This window comes from Populus nigra, chromosome 14 (assembly GCF_951802175.1).
Source record: "Populus nigra chromosome 14, ddPopNigr1.1, whole genome shotgun sequence".
NCBI lineage: Eukaryota > Viridiplantae > Streptophyta > Magnoliopsida > Malpighiales > Salicaceae > Populus > Populus nigra.
The window spans coordinates 2,267,292-2,284,451 of NC_084865.1; the positions used below are offsets into that span (position 1 = coordinate 2,267,292).

General features: G+C 37.0%; 2 protein-coding genes and 2 pseudogenes across 2 annotated transcripts; all 4 read left to right on the forward strand.

The window, feature by feature from the left end:
• Positions 1–635: 635 nt before the first annotated feature.
• On the forward strand, positions 636–1,227 carry LOC133672649 (kunitz type trypsin inhibitor 104-like; annotated as a pseudogene).
• Positions 1,228–3,220: 1,993 nt separating this feature from the next.
• LOC133672433 (kunitz type trypsin inhibitor 104-like) lies at positions 3,221–4,058 on the forward strand. Its single transcript, XM_062092848.1, has one exon. It carries the CDS (start codon positions 3,303–3,305, stop codon positions 3,891–3,893), a length of 591 nt encoding a protein of 196 aa, XP_061948832.1. The 5' UTR covers positions 3,221–3,302; the 3' UTR covers positions 3,894–4,058.
• A 7,673-nt stretch (positions 4,059–11,731) lies between these two features.
• On the forward strand, positions 11,732–12,636 carry LOC133672447 (kunitz type trypsin inhibitor 104-like). Its single transcript, XM_062092871.1, has one exon. The coding sequence runs from the start codon at positions 11,939–11,941 to the stop codon at positions 12,545–12,547; it is 609 nt and encodes a 202-aa protein (XP_061948855.1). The 5' UTR covers positions 11,732–11,938; the 3' UTR covers positions 12,548–12,636.
• Positions 12,637–14,494: 1,858 nt separating this feature from the next.
• LOC133672665 (kunitz type trypsin inhibitor 104-like) lies at positions 14,495–15,086 on the forward strand (annotated as a pseudogene).
• The last annotated feature ends 2,074 nt before the right edge of the window (positions 15,087–17,160 follow it).

The following is a 17,160-nucleotide window of genomic DNA, read 5'->3' on the forward strand; positions in this document are numbered from 1 at the left end:
AAGAGGAATATGTCTAGAAGCTTCGTTCGAAATCTCAGCACGATCCAACGGTGAACGAACTGGAAATAAAAGAAAGAACACAGACTGCTCTGCTGCCTCTTCTTCTTTCTTTCTCTCAGTTTTCTTCTCCTCTCTTGTTAAATTTGCTACTGCCATCTACAGTAACCGTTTCATTTAATTTAAACCAGCTGCCTCCTTAATTAATGTGGTGGTCCCCCCATCACATGGTGCGGGACCACACAACACTATAATAATATAATAACAACATTAATAATAATAAACAGAAAAAGATTACATTTAGGCTGTGCTGGGAGACGTTTTCTCTCTATCTCTTACGTTACTCCTCATCAGAAATTCAACTTGGAATTCCTACTTTACTGCCATGCATGTACAGACAGGATAGGGTTATCTTGTTCGTTCAAACAACAATAATTACGCTACGAGAAATGGACTTTTCGATGCCGTGCCTCCATTGTTCAAATCTTGTAAACTGCCGCATGCCACCGTGTGTGTACCACATTTCCGATAAATATCTAGCCCACATATTCTATACCTTGAAAAGCGAACACATTACTCAGTTTCTTACCAAGTTCTTCAGTTTCTAAGCACAAACAGCACAGTACTGTTTTCTTGTAATGTTGAGGTTGATTGGAAGTTTAAACTTCTTATGGCTACTAATGGCCATATCCACTATGGCTCAAAGCCCTCCTGTGCTTGATGCTGGAGGTGAACCTCTTAGAAGCGGTGTAGAATACCTTGCGCCCTGCTGTAGCTGATGTTGCTGGTAGTTTAACTCTAGTGGCTCGCAATGGATCTTGCCCGTTTTATGTTGGTCAAGAATCCGCTAGATCTGGTCGACTAGGCATTCCAGTCATCTTTACACCAAGAAATCCTCAAGAGACTATCATCACTGAATCTACAGAGGTCAATGTTACATTTTCAGGGGTTTCAACTTGTGTTCGAAACACTGCATGGACTATAGGTGGCGAAGATCCACAGACGAGAAGGAGATTTGTTGTGACTGGAGCTGAACCATCCTACTTTCAAATTAAAAGCAGGAATCAACTAGGAGGTTCTTATACTTTCCAAGGGTGCCCACAATGTGTCGACGAACCAGATTGTGGTAGGCCAACGTGTGGAACTGCTGGTATTCTGATTCAAAATGGAACGAGATTTTTAGTCCTAGATGGTCCTGAGTTTACTTTTATGTTTGTAAGGGTTAATTAGGTTCATTCTCCATAACAAAAATAAATATATAGAAATGGCATTTTGTCATTGTAATAGTAAATAAAATCAAGCCTTTCATGTTTAGAAGGGCATAAGTTGATGATTATCCTCAGCAAATAAATGGAGATCTTTCTTTCCTTGTGTCGTTTTGAATTGTGTGTTTGAGCATTGAGAATTTTAGACTCTTAGTTTCTTCGTGGCTTTTGTTGAGATACGAGAAGGATTCCTAGATCAAGAATGAATCCTAATCTCAAAAGTATTTATGTTTAGAATCCTTAAAATAGTATTTAGAATCCTTGTTAGAATAGAATAATTTAACTTTATCCTATAATCTCTCTACGAATATATATAAGGAATGTTTAGTACTGTTTTCAATAATTAGGGTATCAGAGCATAGGTAGATTAAAGAAAGCATGACAACAAGGAAATTAATCTCAACCAATAATTGGGGTATCAAAGTATAGGTCTATTAAGGATCGAGAGCACGACAACAAAGAAATTAATTTGAAAGCAAGGAAATTAATTTCAACCAAGCTTTGTAATTACCAGGCCTCTCTTTGTACAGGCTTCCCTTCTTTGGACATGCTGCTCAAAAAGAGATCAAAGATCTTAGATAATTAAGGCCACGTGGAAGTTTTTTTTTTAAGTAAAACTTGTCTTAAAAGATCTGGTTCCAACAATCATATATAGACAACTTATTTGCACTCAATAAGGCCTTGTTTAAAAGATTGTTGAGAGGAGTGTGGAGATAAGAGAAGAGTTCCTATATCAAGTAGGAGAGGATTGTTGAGATAGGAAAATGATTCCAAGATCAATTAGTAATTCTGGTCCAAAAAGATTTATATTTGGAATCCTTATTAAACTAGCATTTAATTAGAATTTTAGTTAGAATATGATAGTTTGAGTTTATTAATATATAATATTCCAGGATCATGTATCTATATGTATATATACTAATTATTATATCTATATTGCAGAGTATGAGATATTGAATTCTTGAGTGTTTAGTGTGTGTTTGCAGGAGCTTTTTCATCCTTTTTATCGGTCAAGTTTAGTATATTTTCATGCCATATCCTACAATATATATATATATATATATATATATATATATATATATATATATATATATTGATGATTAGAGGAGACGCAAGACACAATAGACATCATCGATCAATTCTAATTAATTCCAAATTGCAGTGAAAGAAAAGTCTCGATAGCAAAAATAGTATGCCAAGTTAGGAGCTAGAATTTTATAATATATGATTTGGAGGTGCTATTTTTAAAGGATGTTTGTCGTCTTTGAATTTCTTAGGTTGTTATCTATATATCACGTATTAGAAAATTTATCTAGAAGTTCATGAATTTGAGGGAGCATCGTCATGGAAAGCGTGTTGGTGTGTAGTATAATTTTGAGAAGTGATGCTGAGTCAAATATGAAGATATATAAGCCTCTCCCTTCACAATTTGCCCAAAAGTATTAAATTTAGTTCTCAATTAAAATTCGTTCCCAAGTACAAAACCCCTATTGACTTTGTGATGGATTTCTTGTAAGACTTCATTGCCTAATTGGCTCCTATTTGGTAGACGAACACATTTAGCCAGTACCCAGCAAAATATTATTTATCATAAATGGCGGTTGAGGGATGGGTTAAGAGCTAGCAATGGACTAATTAGAACCTTTTTCACGTAGAAGGGATAGATTTGAGCGAATTAATAGTCATTTTACTCTCATTGTCTATCATTCTACTCATCTTTTCAGAAATTGGAACTTCAAATATCTGAATTTTTCGGCTATCCATGTACACATAATTAAAAGGGTAGGATGCAAAGGTTTATCAAGTCGGTAAAAGCAGTGATTGATTAGGATAGACAAATGGACTTTTCGTTGCCGTGCTTACTTTGTGATATCTTGTAGAAAAGTCGCATGCCTGCCTGCGCCAGATTTCCTATAAAAATCTAGCTACCATGCATAGACCACAAAGTGCAAAGACATTACAATTACACAATTTCTCATCAAGTTCAAGGTTGATAACTAAGCTCGTACAATTTAATTTTGTTGTTTGACACAGGCAGCCATGTTGGGGTTGATTAGAGGTTTGAGCTTCATTTGTCTACTGATGGCTATATCATGCTTGGCTCAGGGCCCTCCTGTGCTTGATACTGATGGAAACCCTGTTACAAGAGGGGTAGAATACTATGTAGATCCTGCTGTAACTGATGTTGCTGGTGGTTTAACTCTAGTGACTCGCAATGGATCTTGTCCATCTTATGTTGGTCAGGTTCCTATTGGTCCTGGTAATGTTCAAGGCCTTCCAGTCATCTTCACCCCAAGAAATTCTGGAGAGACTGTCATCACTGAAAATACTCAATTCACTGTTGCATTTTCAGCTGCTTCGATTTGTGTTTCAGATACTACATGGGGTATAGGCGAGGAAGACCCAGAGACGACAAGGAGACTTATTGTGATTGGTGATGAACCAGCCATCTTTAGTATTAGCCGTAATCAAGCACCAGGTCCCTATACTTTTGGCTATTGCCCAGAATGCAACACTCCTCCACCTTGTGGGAGGCCAAGATGTGGGATTGCAGGTATTCTGGAACAGAATGGAACGAGGTTCTTAACCATAGATGGCCCTGCATTTCCTTTCAGCTTTAGAAGGGCTTGAGTTCTTCTCCTTTGCAAAATATAAGTAGATGACGTTCTGGCATTGTAATAGTACAAATAAATCATTTTATACTTGGAAGCGCCTAAGTTATTCTCCAAAGAAGAATAAGTGCCTTGGTGTCATTGTAATATCAGGAAATAAATGGAGATCTTTCTTGATGCTTAGAATTCAATTTAGTTATCTTATATATATAAAAGAATAAGCATAACAACACCTGTGATGAAATTTAAAAAAAAAATAAAAATTGCAAACACCATGACCGATATAAAAAATCTCTGGAGCTGTGATACTATAAACCCACAAAGACATTCAAAACTGTGAATCAAAACTGAAGCATAGAATGGAGGCCGTATTAAGCACGAAAAACCTTCACAATATATTGGAGACACCACATCACGACATGGGATAATTAGATCCAAGCCACAATACTACATATTCTATTCACTTATAATCAGATTGAAAGATGAAATTTCTTTAGGAAAAATCCTCCAATGAAGAAGATAATTCAAGCACTTTAATAACAAGAAGCAAATATTCAGCCTCATTTAAATTTTTAATTCCCACATGTGCAGATAAATAACTCATCACAAAGTCACCATGGTCATGAAGAACCCCTCCATTAACAGTAGGACCACGTTTGCCAAAAGAAAAACCATCAACATTCCACTTTAGCGTATATAGTTCAGGTGGATATCATGAAATGGAAGGTGGAAGGTGGAGAACACTTGGTATTTGACGATCACTCGCTGAAATTAAGAACTAAATTCTAGTACTTGAATTAAAAACATAATCAAATAATTCAATTTAGTTATCTATGATCTTTGCTGTTGTGCTCTAATTAGAGAATTATCTTTATGGAATGGGAATGAGTGCTTAATTACTTCTATCCAACAACAAACATTAAGAGTAGATATAAGTTAAGGGAAACGTGTTTTTTTTAGTAGGAAACGTGGGAGGATCCGCATTGAAAAGAGAATATAAAATAGGAAGTTTTTTTTTGGATAATTATCGAAAATATATTAAAAATGTCATATAATGAATAGCCAAAGCAATATACTCTAAAATAGCAGATATATACAAGTTAAAATCTTACTAATGTTTCAAGACTTCGAAACATTGCCAAACAATGCAAAGATTTAACCAAGTTATTGCGAAATTCCTTGCAAAGTAATCAACTAATTTCTAGCTGTGAGACTAGAGGAGCTTTAAGAAACTGCACAGAGTGCAAAATCTTATGGCGTTGCGAGAAACTTCAAGACATTAATACAGTTTTTCTTGGGTTGGACTAGTAATCTGAAAAGGATTGGTTAGCTGTAGCAAGAGCATGAAGAGTTGAGTATTCCTCATTGTCTGATAATTTCCAGCAGTAAAACTAGGAATTGTTCAAAATGAATAGTATGCTCCAACCAACCCTTGTTTTATTGTCTTTAATTAATTAATTGGATAATTAAGACAACACAGACTTTTCTCTAGTATATCCACACACACGATACTGAAAGTAGACGATTTTTTGGGAAATTCAATTGCTTTAATTGTGGGTATACACGAGAAATTTGGTCAAACTGAACATTCAAATCCTATATGAATTTGATAATGACTTTCTAGGTACTAGCATTTTCCCGTTACCTAGTTCCTGATAATTAACCAGCTCAAAGAATTTGGAAGGGATCATTAATTTTGTTCCGGTTGTGAATAGTTCTCCTCCTCCTTCGATTACTTGCTCCAACAGATCTCTTCATAATTACTCCACCCATGAGACAGTATTTCAAAGCTTACAGTCTAAGTATTTCAGCTGCCATTTTTTTGGTTTTACACTGTTCCTCGAGTTAATTTTGTACAACGTTTGATTAGTATCGCCGAACAAATAAAAATAAAAACAGATACCAAAAAAAATTGTTTGGTTAAAAGGATAAGAACAAAAACATAAAATGAATATATCTATGGGATAAATATACAATGAATTTATATATTTTTTAAATTAAATGGCACATGGCACTAGGGGAGCATATTTCCTCTGTTTTCCTCCTTCGATTACTTGCTCCAACAGATCTCTTCATAATTAGTCCACCCATGAGACAATATCCCTAAGTGTATTAAAGACACCGTTAAACTGGATTCATTAGATAACAATGCAACAGATGAAAATGGATAATTACCCAAGGACTTTTTTGTTGCCGTGCCGTAATAGAGAAATTGTTGGGGATTCCGGCTCCCCTATACGCGGGCCGGTGATGTACTGATAGTTACCCATTAATGTCAAGATAACAAATGCTCTGCTTCAGCCACCTCTGCTTCAGCCACCTGTCAAAGAGAATAGAGAATATAATGGTTAGCGAGTTTGTTAATATGGTTAGGCAGTTAATGAATTCTGTTACAGTTGAGTAGAAAACGTAACCAAGCTTCTCATCTTCTGTTGATATAAAATGAATGTAACAGTGCTGGGAACGTATTAAGTGAATAAAACACATAGACATTTTTCTTCTTCCTCTGCATTACAGCAGCATCTTTCCCTACTTCTATTTTGCTTCTTGTTCATCTCTGTATCAATTCTTGCTAGATTTCATGGTATCAGAGCTTAGGATTGTTAGTATCTTGTGAGCTTGTGATTTCTCTACTTCTAATCTCTGTTTCTGGCGTTATTATCACCATATTCAACCAAAAAAATTCCATAATAATGATCTGCCTATCATCTGTTTGATATATTGTCTAACTGAAAGACTTCTCTTCAAACACTCTTCTCAAACCTGTGATTCTCTTCATCTTCTGTCGCTTGAACTTCAAAAATGGTAACAACTTCTCAACTACAGATCATCCAATCTCCCATTACCTCTTTACTTCCTACAGTTTCAACAGCAGTAACCGTTAAATTGGATGACACAAATTACCTCATCTGGAACTTTCAAATGCAAATTCTACTGGAGAGTCATGGTATTTTAGGATTTGTTGATGGATCAACAAAGTGTCCACATCGGTTTGATGCAGCCTCTGATGTTGAAGGTGCTGAAACTGATGATTACAAAATTTGGAAAATGCATGATCGGGCATTGATGCAGTTGATTATTGCTACCCTCTCTTCAACTGCAATCTCTTACGTTATTGGATGTGTTAGCTCTCATGACATGTGGATTCAACTGAAGGATAGATTTTCCACAATCTCTAAGGCACGGATTTTTCAGATGAAAAGTGAGCTTTAAACCATCAAGAAGGGGTCCGATACTGTGACTCAATATTTGCAAAAAATCAAAGATGCTCGGGATCATCTTTCTGCAGCAGGGGTTTATTTTGAAGATGATGACATTGTCATCTTAGCTCTCAATGGTCTTCCTTCTGATTATAACACCTTTCGGTGTATGGTTCGCGGCCGAGACAACGTGTTATCTCTTAAAGATTTTCGGTCTCAATTGCTGGCTGAAGAAGCTACTCTTGAGCAAACTTATTCTGCTGCTTCGTTTGTTCCTGCAATGATGGCTCAACATCAAGTATCTCCTGGCAAAGCTCTTGTTCTTGATGAAGGTAACTCTCATTCTCATCCTTCAAGCTCCAAGTCTGCTCCACCTCCTGGTTTCCATGGAGGATTTAATGGTCATAACAATGGATTTCATGGTTCCAATGGTGGATACTTTGGCAATCGGGGATCTCACTTTAAGGGACGTGGCAGAGGACGTCATCAGTATCAGTTCAGTCCACGTCCTTATCAGGTTCCACCTACGTCTCACCCTGGTATTCTTGGTCCTGGCATTGACATTCCTACATGTCAAATTTGCACTAAGAAAGGTCATGTAGCTGTTGATTGTTATCAGCGTCACACTCTGCCTCCTAATTCTGCCTCTTCCATTCAATGTCAAATTTGTTGGAAATTTGGGCACACTGCTGTTCAGTGTTATCATCGAGGTAATTTCAGCTATCAAGGTCGGCCTCCCTCTAGTAACCTTAGTGCTATGCATGCTGCGTTCCCATCTCCTTCTCCTCCAGAACAATTTTGGGTGGCTGATACTGGTGCCACCACACATATGACCTCTGATTTGGCTCAACTTAATCTGGCTGCACCTTTCTCAGGAGCTGATACTGTTACCACTGCAGGAGGTTCAGGTTTGACCATTTCTAATATTGGTTCCTCTACTCTGGATGTTCCTCATTGCTCCTTACAATTAAAGCAAGTTTTGCATGTGCCAAAACTCTCTCAACACTTGTTATCGGTTTATAAGCTGTGCAAAGATAACAACTGCCGTTTTATTTGTGATGCTTTTGGTTTTTGGATTCAGGACAAAATCACGGGGAATGTTCTCCTCAAGGGACTGTGTAGAGCTGGGTTATATCCTATTCCTTTCTCTTTTTCGTTTCCTTCACAGTCTCTCTTTCCAAATAATCTGGTTTGTTATCTTGGTAAACAGGTCAACACAAGTCTTTGGCACAAGCGTTTTGGTCATCCTTCTAACACAGTCACCTCTGCCATGTTAAAACAATCCCAGATTTCTTTCACCTCAGACACATCCAAATTTGTTTGTACCACTTGTTTAGAAGGTAAACTTGCCAAACTTCCTTTTCCTTATCCGGCAGTTAAATCTGTTAACCCTTTAGAGGTCATTCACAGTGATGTTTGGAGGCCTTCTCCCACTGTATCTGTTGAAGGTTTCAGATATTATGTTAGCTTCATTGATGAATGTACTCGATTTACTTGGATCTTTCCAATGATCAATAAAGGAGAGGTTTATTCCATTTTTGTTTACTTTCATACCTTCTTAGTTACTCAATTCTCTGCTACTCTTTGAGTCTTTCAAAGTGATGGGGGTGGTGAGTATCTTAGTAATAAATTCAAACATTACCTCCTTACCAAGGGTATTATCCATCAAATGTCTTGTCCCTACACTCCGGAACAAAATGGCCTTGCTGAGCGTAAACATCGGCATATTTTAGAAACAGCCATCACTCTATTACAAACTACCCATTTACCTCCGAAATTTTGGTTTCATGCTTGTGCTACTTCCATTTATTTGATTAATAGAATGCCCTGTCAAATTCTTCAACACAACTCACCATATTTCCTGCTCTATGGTTCTCCACCGGTTGTTCATCATTTGCGAATTTTTGGTTGTGCTTGTTTTCCTTTACTCAAGCCTTATAATTCTAACAAGCTTCAGCCTAAGACTTCCACTTGTATTTTTCTGGGGTATGCAGGTCAGTATAAGGGGTATATTTGTTTTTCTATTTGCACAAATCGTTTCTTTGTCACTAGACATGTTCTATTTGATGAATCCATGTTTCCTTACTCACATGTGCTTCCTGTATCCCCTTCCACTTCCTCATCTCCTTGTCTACATCCCACTGTGTTCCCTCTTATTTCTCCTCCTACTCCAGCGGCTACATCTCAGCCTCTATTGTCTTCCAGTTCCTCTTCTCAGTCTGCACTATCTCACAGTTCCTCCTCACAGCCTACACTGTCTCTGCCTCTGCCCATTCTGTCATCTACACAGTCCCCTCTCCCTGTTGATCCTGACTTCCAGCCTGAGAATCTATGTGTGGTCTTACCTCTTTCACCACTAAATCTTCATCCCATGACCACCAGGTCTAAGAATGGTATCTCCAAAAAAAGGGCTTACTCTGCCTCTGTACAGTTTGTTGCTTCTTCTCAGGTTGAACCCCATTCTTTCAAGGCTGCTTCCACCATTCCTGAATGGCAGTCTGCTATGCGGGAAGAGCTTGATGCTCTTCATGCCCAAGGTACTTGGGACTTGGTGCCTCTCCCACCTGCCAAGAATCTTGTTGGCTGTAAATGGGTCTACAGAATCAAAAAGAATGCGGATGGTTCTATCGCTAGGCATAAAGCTCGGTTGGTAGCCAAGGGTTTCAGTCAAGAGGAGGGTATTGACTATAATGAAACCTTTAGTCCTGTCGTGAAACCTACTACGGTTCGTTTGGTCCTTGCTCTTGCAGCTCAATTTAACTGGTCTTTACGACAGCTTGACGTTACCAATGCCTTTTTGCATGGTCTTCTGCATGAGGAGGTTTATATGACTCAGCCCCAAGGTTTTGTGAGTCAGCTTCATCCTTCTGACTTTGTTTGCAGACTCAAGAAGTCGTTATATGGCCTTAAACAGGCTCCCCGTGCCTGGAATGAACGCTTTACCAGTTTTTTACCAAGTTTGGGGTTTCAAGCATCTCCTGCCGATCCCTCTTTGTTTGTTCAGCATTCTTCTCTTGGTGTTGTGATTTTGCTACTCTATGTTGATGATATCATACTTACTGGTAGTCATGCTTCTCTTCTTTCTTCAGTCGTTGATGCCTTGACTCAAGAATTTGATATGAAGGATCTCGGCAGGTTGCATTATTTTTTGGGACTGCAGATCTCTTATCTCCCTTCCGGTTTGTTTGTGTCCCAGACAGGTTACATCACTGACTTACTTGGTCGAGTTGATTTACAGCATTCCAAATCTTGTGATACTCCTTGTCTTCCTCATCATCATTTGCTTAAAGATGATGGACAACCCTACTCTCATCCTCAACAGTATCGCAGCATCGTTGGCGCCTTGCAGTATCTAACGTTCACAAGGCCTGACATTGCCTTCTCTGTGAACCAGGCTTGCCAATTTATGCATAATCCTATGCATTCTCATGTTGTTGCTGTCAAACGGATCTTGCGGTATCTTAAAGGTACCCTTAATGTTGGTCTTCATTTTCAGGCTGGTCCTCTTAATCTCCAAGCTTATAGTGATGCTGACTGGGCCGGTGATCCCAATGATCGTCGTTCTGTCTCTGGCTCTCTTGTCTTCCTCGGCTCCAGTCCTATTTCTTGGGCTTCTAAGAAACAACATACTGTTTCTCGATCCTCTACTGAGGCTGAGTATCGCGCTCTCGCGATTGCTGCTGCTGAACTTGCCTGGATTCGTCAGCTTCTCTGTGACATTCACATTCCTTTACATATCCCTCCGATCATTCATTGTGATAATATCTCTGCTATTTCCCTTGCTTCCAATCCTGTTTTCCATTCCAGAATGAAGCATCTCCAAATTGATTATCATTTTGTTCGCGAACGTGTTATCAAAGGTGATTTGTTGGTTCAACATGTCTCTTCTGCTGATCAATTTGCCGATATTCTCACTAAAGGCCTTTCCACTCCTTTATTTCGGCATCACTGTTCCAATCTTATGCTTGGTTCCTCCAAGCATATGATTGCGGGGGAATGTCAAGATAACAAATGCTCTGCTTCAGCCACCTCTGCTTCAGCCACCTGTCAAAGAGAATAGAGAATATAATGGTTAGCGAGTTTGTTAATATGGTTAGGCAGTTAATGAATTCTGTTACAGTTGAGTAGAAAACGTAACCAAGCTTCTCATCTTCTGTTGATATAAAATGAATGTAACAGTGCTGGGAACGTATTAAGTGAATAAAACACATAGACATTTTTCTTCTTCCTCTGCATTACAGCAGCATCTTTCCCTACTTCTATTTTGCTTCTTGTTCATCTCTGTATCAATTCTTGCTAGATTTCAATTAAAAGCTAAACACACTGAGACATAATATTTAACGTGGTTCGACAAATCGCCTACATTCACGAAAGATGTTTATATTATTAGAGATAAATAGAGAAAGAGTTACAACACACATTGAGAAGAAGAATCACTTCACTCAAACTCTACTCCTAGCTCTTTCACACTGCTGCACATGGCAGCCCCACTTTCTCTCTTATTCTCTACTGCCTTACTCTCTCTGCTCAAATTTTGTTGCTCTCTCTCTATGCCTATTTATAGGCAAGAGTGGTGTCACAGCTTCAACTTTTCTTTAATAATGGTGGCTGCCAACCCTAGTTTTTTTTTAACAATGGTGGCTGCCAAATTAAGTTAATGCTCTTTCATTTGCTACACATTATAAATGGCAACAAACCCAACATAAATGTGGAATGTCAACTCCTTCCACTATAAAAAGATGGCAAATCTCAAGTAAAGGATGAAAAGAAGGATTACAAATTGCTCATAGCGTCTTAATTTTAAGAACCAGCATATAATATTTACTTCTTTTTTGTTGTGCGAGATAGCTAGCTCTAGGCAGCCATGTTGAGATTGATTGGAAGCTTGAGCTTTATATGGCTACTGATGGCCACATCCACAATGGCTCAAACCTTGCCTGCTGTGCTTGATGCAGATGGCCAACCTCTTAGAAGTGGTGTAGAATACTACGTGCTTCCAGCTGTAACTGATGTTGCCGGTGGCTTAACCCTTGTTAATCTTAACAACGGTTCCATATGTCCACTCTTTGTTGGGCAAGAGCCTCTTGCACCTGTTGTGTCCCGAGGCACTTCAGTCATATTCACACCACGGGTTGCGGATACTGTTGTAAGGGAGACAAGGGACTTCACTGTTGCATTCACTGGTGTATCAGTTTGTGCTCAGTCTACTGCATGGAGGGTAGGTGAGCGGAATCCAGAGACAAGGAGGAGGTATATCTTGGCTGAAACGAATCCTATTCCATCTTCTAATGCTTGGCACTTCAATATTGTCAAGAATGATCAAGGCCTCTACAAATTTCAATGGTGTCCAAATTGTCTCACCGGAGCTTGTCCCAAGCCTTTGTGTGGGGATGCTGGTATTGTGGTTGAGAATGAAAGGAGATTGCTGGTCTTGGATGGTCCCGCCTTTCCTTTTATATTTAGAAGGGCTTGAATAGCTTGTAATAGCCTCCATGTGTCAAGAATAATCAATGACATCTTGTCAATGCATTGCTAATTATAAAAATAAATGGAGATATTTAATTCTTGACTAATATTGAATATATAGCTTGGGCAATAAATAAAGGCTTTTGAGTTTTGAGATGTATATGATAACATATAATTATTAATGCATACTATTGTTAAATTATGGTATATCTAAATCTTTTTCTATACACATGTGTATATTAAATATATTTTTTGACACTATCTATAAGTAAATAACTATTTTTAAAAGCCAAATCATGAAAAAAAACTTGTCAACTCGAGTTATTTTATGATTGTATATTTATATATAAGTTAAAAAATACAAGTAGTAGACTTCGAATAAGAAATTGCTACCTCTTGTATATCTAAATGATTTCTTCTTTAAAATAATATTTCAATCATTAATTTTATTGTCCTGTGAGGGCTGAGACTATTGTACATGATTAGGATGAAGCTCGTATGCAAATTGTGCTTTATAAATTCATCTCAAAACTTCACTTGTTGCACATGTATAATTAGGACCAGATTGCACATACTTGTCTTGTTTGGGGATCAGATTTTCCAACAGCCATGAGATCATGTTAGAAGTAATGATTGGATTTTTTTTCTCTTGCCAAGTTGACTGAGAGGAACTGCTCAAACAAACATGGGCCCGATGTGGATATGGATCTGACCTTTGATAACATGCCCAAATGGGAAACTTCTTTCGTGGGTCAATTATGGCGGCCCAAGTGAGCAACTTCTTTCCTGGTCAATTAAAGTGGCCCAAGTACTGCAATTTGGCCCAAATACGAAATCTCAAATTGGTTTTGTTACAAGTTTGAAGTTCCTACCACCTCACTTCTTAGGTTTAGAAGTGTGTTGGTTTTTTGTTAAAGGTAAAATATTTTTTAAACATATACCACATCTTTAAAAACTATAAAAATATGTTTTTTACTCAAAAAAAACACAACCTACCTCTAAACCAAACACCCTCTTAGCCGAATTGCCGATCACAAACTTCATAAAGCAACAGATTTTGAATCGTACAACAAATGGGTAATTCTTTCCTATTACATGATTGCAGATGAGAAATAGAACTCATTAATAAGACTCTAACTTTATAGCAAGCCAACGAATATACAATTGTTAGATTAAGTATACCATTTTTTAATTTTTTTTAATTAAAAAGACTAAGTTTAAGCATTAGTTGTTACTAAATTTGTCTGAACTTGCTTAGAGATTTGAGATCTGTTTCAAATAGATTTTTTAATTGAATTAATAAAATATTGACTTGGTAAAACTTCATCGACCTGACTGATTTTTTTATAGTTTAATAGACCTAATCTAATCTAATCTAAATTTAACGATTTGATATAAAAAAAATTAATTGATTTATGTTTATCGGTAATCCTTGATAACTCAATAATTTAAGTTTTTCTCGTAAATTTATTTGTTTTAATATAAACCAGCTCAGATTCCGTAATTCTCATATAAAAGATCGAGGACTCTACTCTCCATTCTTAGCAAAGATTTTTTGGACTTCCTATAATAATATAATAACAACATTAATAATAATAAACAGAAAAAGATTACATTTAGGCTGTGCTGGGAGACGTTTTCTCTCTATCTCTTACGTTACTCCTCATCAGAAATTCAACTTGGAATTCCTACTTTACTGCCATGCATGTACAGACAGGATAGGGTTATCTTGTTCGTTCAAACAACAATAATTACGCTACGAGAAATGGACTTTTCGATGCCGTGCCTCCATTGTTCAAATCTTGTAAACTGCCGCATGCCACCGTGTGTGTACCACATTTCCGATAAATATCTAGCCCACATATTCTATACCTTGAAAAGCGAACACATTACTCAGTTTCTTACCAAGTTCTTCAGTTTCTAAGCACAAACAGCACAGTACTGTTTTCTTGTAATGTTGAGGTTGATTGGAAGTTTAAACTTCTTATGGCTACTAATGGCCATATCCACTATGGCTCAAAGCCCTCCTGTGCTTGATGCTGGAGGTGAACCTCTTAGAAGCGGTGTAGAATACCTTGCGCCCTGCTGTAGCTGATGTTGCTGGTAGTTTAACTCTAGTGGCTCGCAATGGATCTTGCCCGTTTTATGTTGGTCAAGAATCCGCTAGATCTGGTCGACTAGGCATTCCAGTCATCTTTACACCAAGAAATCCTCAAGAGACTATCATCACTGAATCTACAGAGGTCAATGTTACATTTTCAGGGGTTTCAACTTGTGTTCGAAACACTGCATGGACTATAGGTGGCGAAGATCCACAGACGAGAAGGAGATTTGTTGTGACTGGAGCTGAACCATCCTACTTTCAAATTAAAAGCAGGAATCAACTAGGAGGTTCTTATACTTTCCAAGGGTGCCCACAATGTGTCGACGAACCAGATTGTGGTAGGCCAACGTGTGGAACTGCTGGTATTCTGATTCAAAATGGAACGAGATTTTTAGTCCTAGATGGTCCTGAGTTTACTTTTATGTTTGTAAGGGTTAATTAGGTTCATTCTCCATAACAAAAATAAATATATAGAAATGGCATTTTGTCATTGTAATAGTAAATAAAATCAAGCCTTTCATGTTTAGAAGGGCATAAGTTGATGATTATCCTCAGCAAATAAATGGAGATCTTTCTTTCCTTGTGTCGTTTTGAATTGTGTGTTTGAGCATTGAGAATTTTAGACTCTTAGTTTCTTCGTGGCTTTTGTTGAGATACGAGAAGGATTCCTAGATCAAGAATGAATCCTAATCTCAAAAGTATTTATGTTTAGAATCCTTAAAATAGTATTTAGAATCCTTGTTAGAATAGAATAATTTAACTTTATCCTATAATCTCTCTACGAATATATATAAGGAATGTTTAGTACTGTTTTCAATAATTAGGGTATCAGAGCATAGGTAGATTAAAGAAAGCATGACAACAAGGAAATTAATCTCAACCAATAATTGGGGTATCAAAGTATAGGTCTATTAAGGATCGAGAGCACGACAACAAAGAAATTAATTTGAAAGCAAGGAAATTAATTTCAACCAAGCTTTGTAATTACCAGGCCTCTCTTTGTACAGGCTTCCCTTCTTTGGACATGCTGCTCAAAAAGAGATCAAAGATCTTAGATAATTAAGGCCACGTGGAAGTTTTTTTTTTAAGTAAAACTTGTCTTAAAAGATCTGGTTCCAACAATCATATATAGACAACTTATTTGCACTCAATAAGGCCTTGTTTAAAAGATTGTTGAGAGGAGTGTGGAGATAAGAGAAGAGTTCCTATATCAAGTAGGAGAGGATTGTTGAGATAGGAAAATGATTCCAAGATCAATTAGTAATTCTGGTCCAAAAAGATTTATATTTGGAATCCTTATTAAACTAGCATTTAATTAGAATTTTAGTTAGAATATGATAGTTTGAGTTTATTAATATATAATATTCCAGGATCATGTATCTATATGTATATATACTAATTATTATATCTATATTGCAGAGTATGAGATATTGAATTCTTGAGTGTTTAGTGTGTGTTTGCAGGAGCTTTTTCATCCTTTTTATCGGTCAAGTTTAGTATATTTTCATGCCATATCCTACAATATATATATATATATATATATATATATTGATGATTAGAGGAGACGCAAGACACAATAGACATCATCGATCAATTCTAATTAATTCCAAATTGCAGTGAAAGAAAAGTCTCGATAGCAAAAATAGTATGCCAAGTTAGGAGCTAGAATTTTATAATATATGATTTGGAGGTGCTATTTTTAAAGGATGTTTGTCGTCTTTGAATTTCTTAGGTTGTTATCTATATATCACGTATTAGAAAATTTATCTAGAAGTTCATGAATTTGAGGGAGCATCGTCATGGAAAGCGTGTTGGTGTGTAGTATAATTTTGAGAAGTGATGCTGAGTCAAATATGAAGATATATAAGCCTCTCCCTTCACAATTTGCCCAAAAGTATTAAATTTAGTTCTCAATTAAAATTCGTTCCCAAGTACAAAACCCCTATTGACTTTGTGATGGATTTCTTGTAAGACTTCATTGCCTAATTGGCTCCTATTTGGTAGACGAACACATTTAGCCAGTACCCAGCAAAATATTATTTATCATAAATGGCGGTTGAGGGATGGGTTAAGAGCTAGCAATGGACTAATTAGAACCTTTTTCACGTAGAAGGGATAGATTTGAGCGAATTAATAGTCATTTTACTCTCATTGTCTATCATTCTACTCATCTTTTCAGAAATTGGAACTTCAAATATCTGAATTTTTCGGCTATCCATGTACACATAATTAAAAGGGTAGGATGCAAAGGTTTATCAAGTCGGTAAAAGCAGTGATTGATTAGGATAGACAAATGGACTTTTCGTTGCCGTGCTTACTTTGTGATATCTTGTAGAAAAGTCGCATGCCTGCCTGCGCCAGATTTCCTATAAAAATCTAGCTACCATGCATAGACCACAAAGTGCAAAGACATTACAATTACACAATTTCTCATCAAGTTCAAGGTTGATAACTAAGCTCGTACAATTTAATTTCTTAGTTATCAAGGTTGATAACTAAGCTCGTACAATTTAATT

Bases quoted from the DNA above. Each gene is read 5' to 3' on its own strand.
- LOC133672433 (XM_062092848.1), top strand. From the start codon at position 3,303: ATGTTGGGGTTGATTAGAGGTTTGAGCTTCATTTGTCTACTGATGGCT.
- LOC133672447 (XM_062092871.1), top strand. From the start codon at position 11,939: ATGTTGAGATTGATTGGAAGCTTGAGCTTTATATGGCTACTGATGGCC.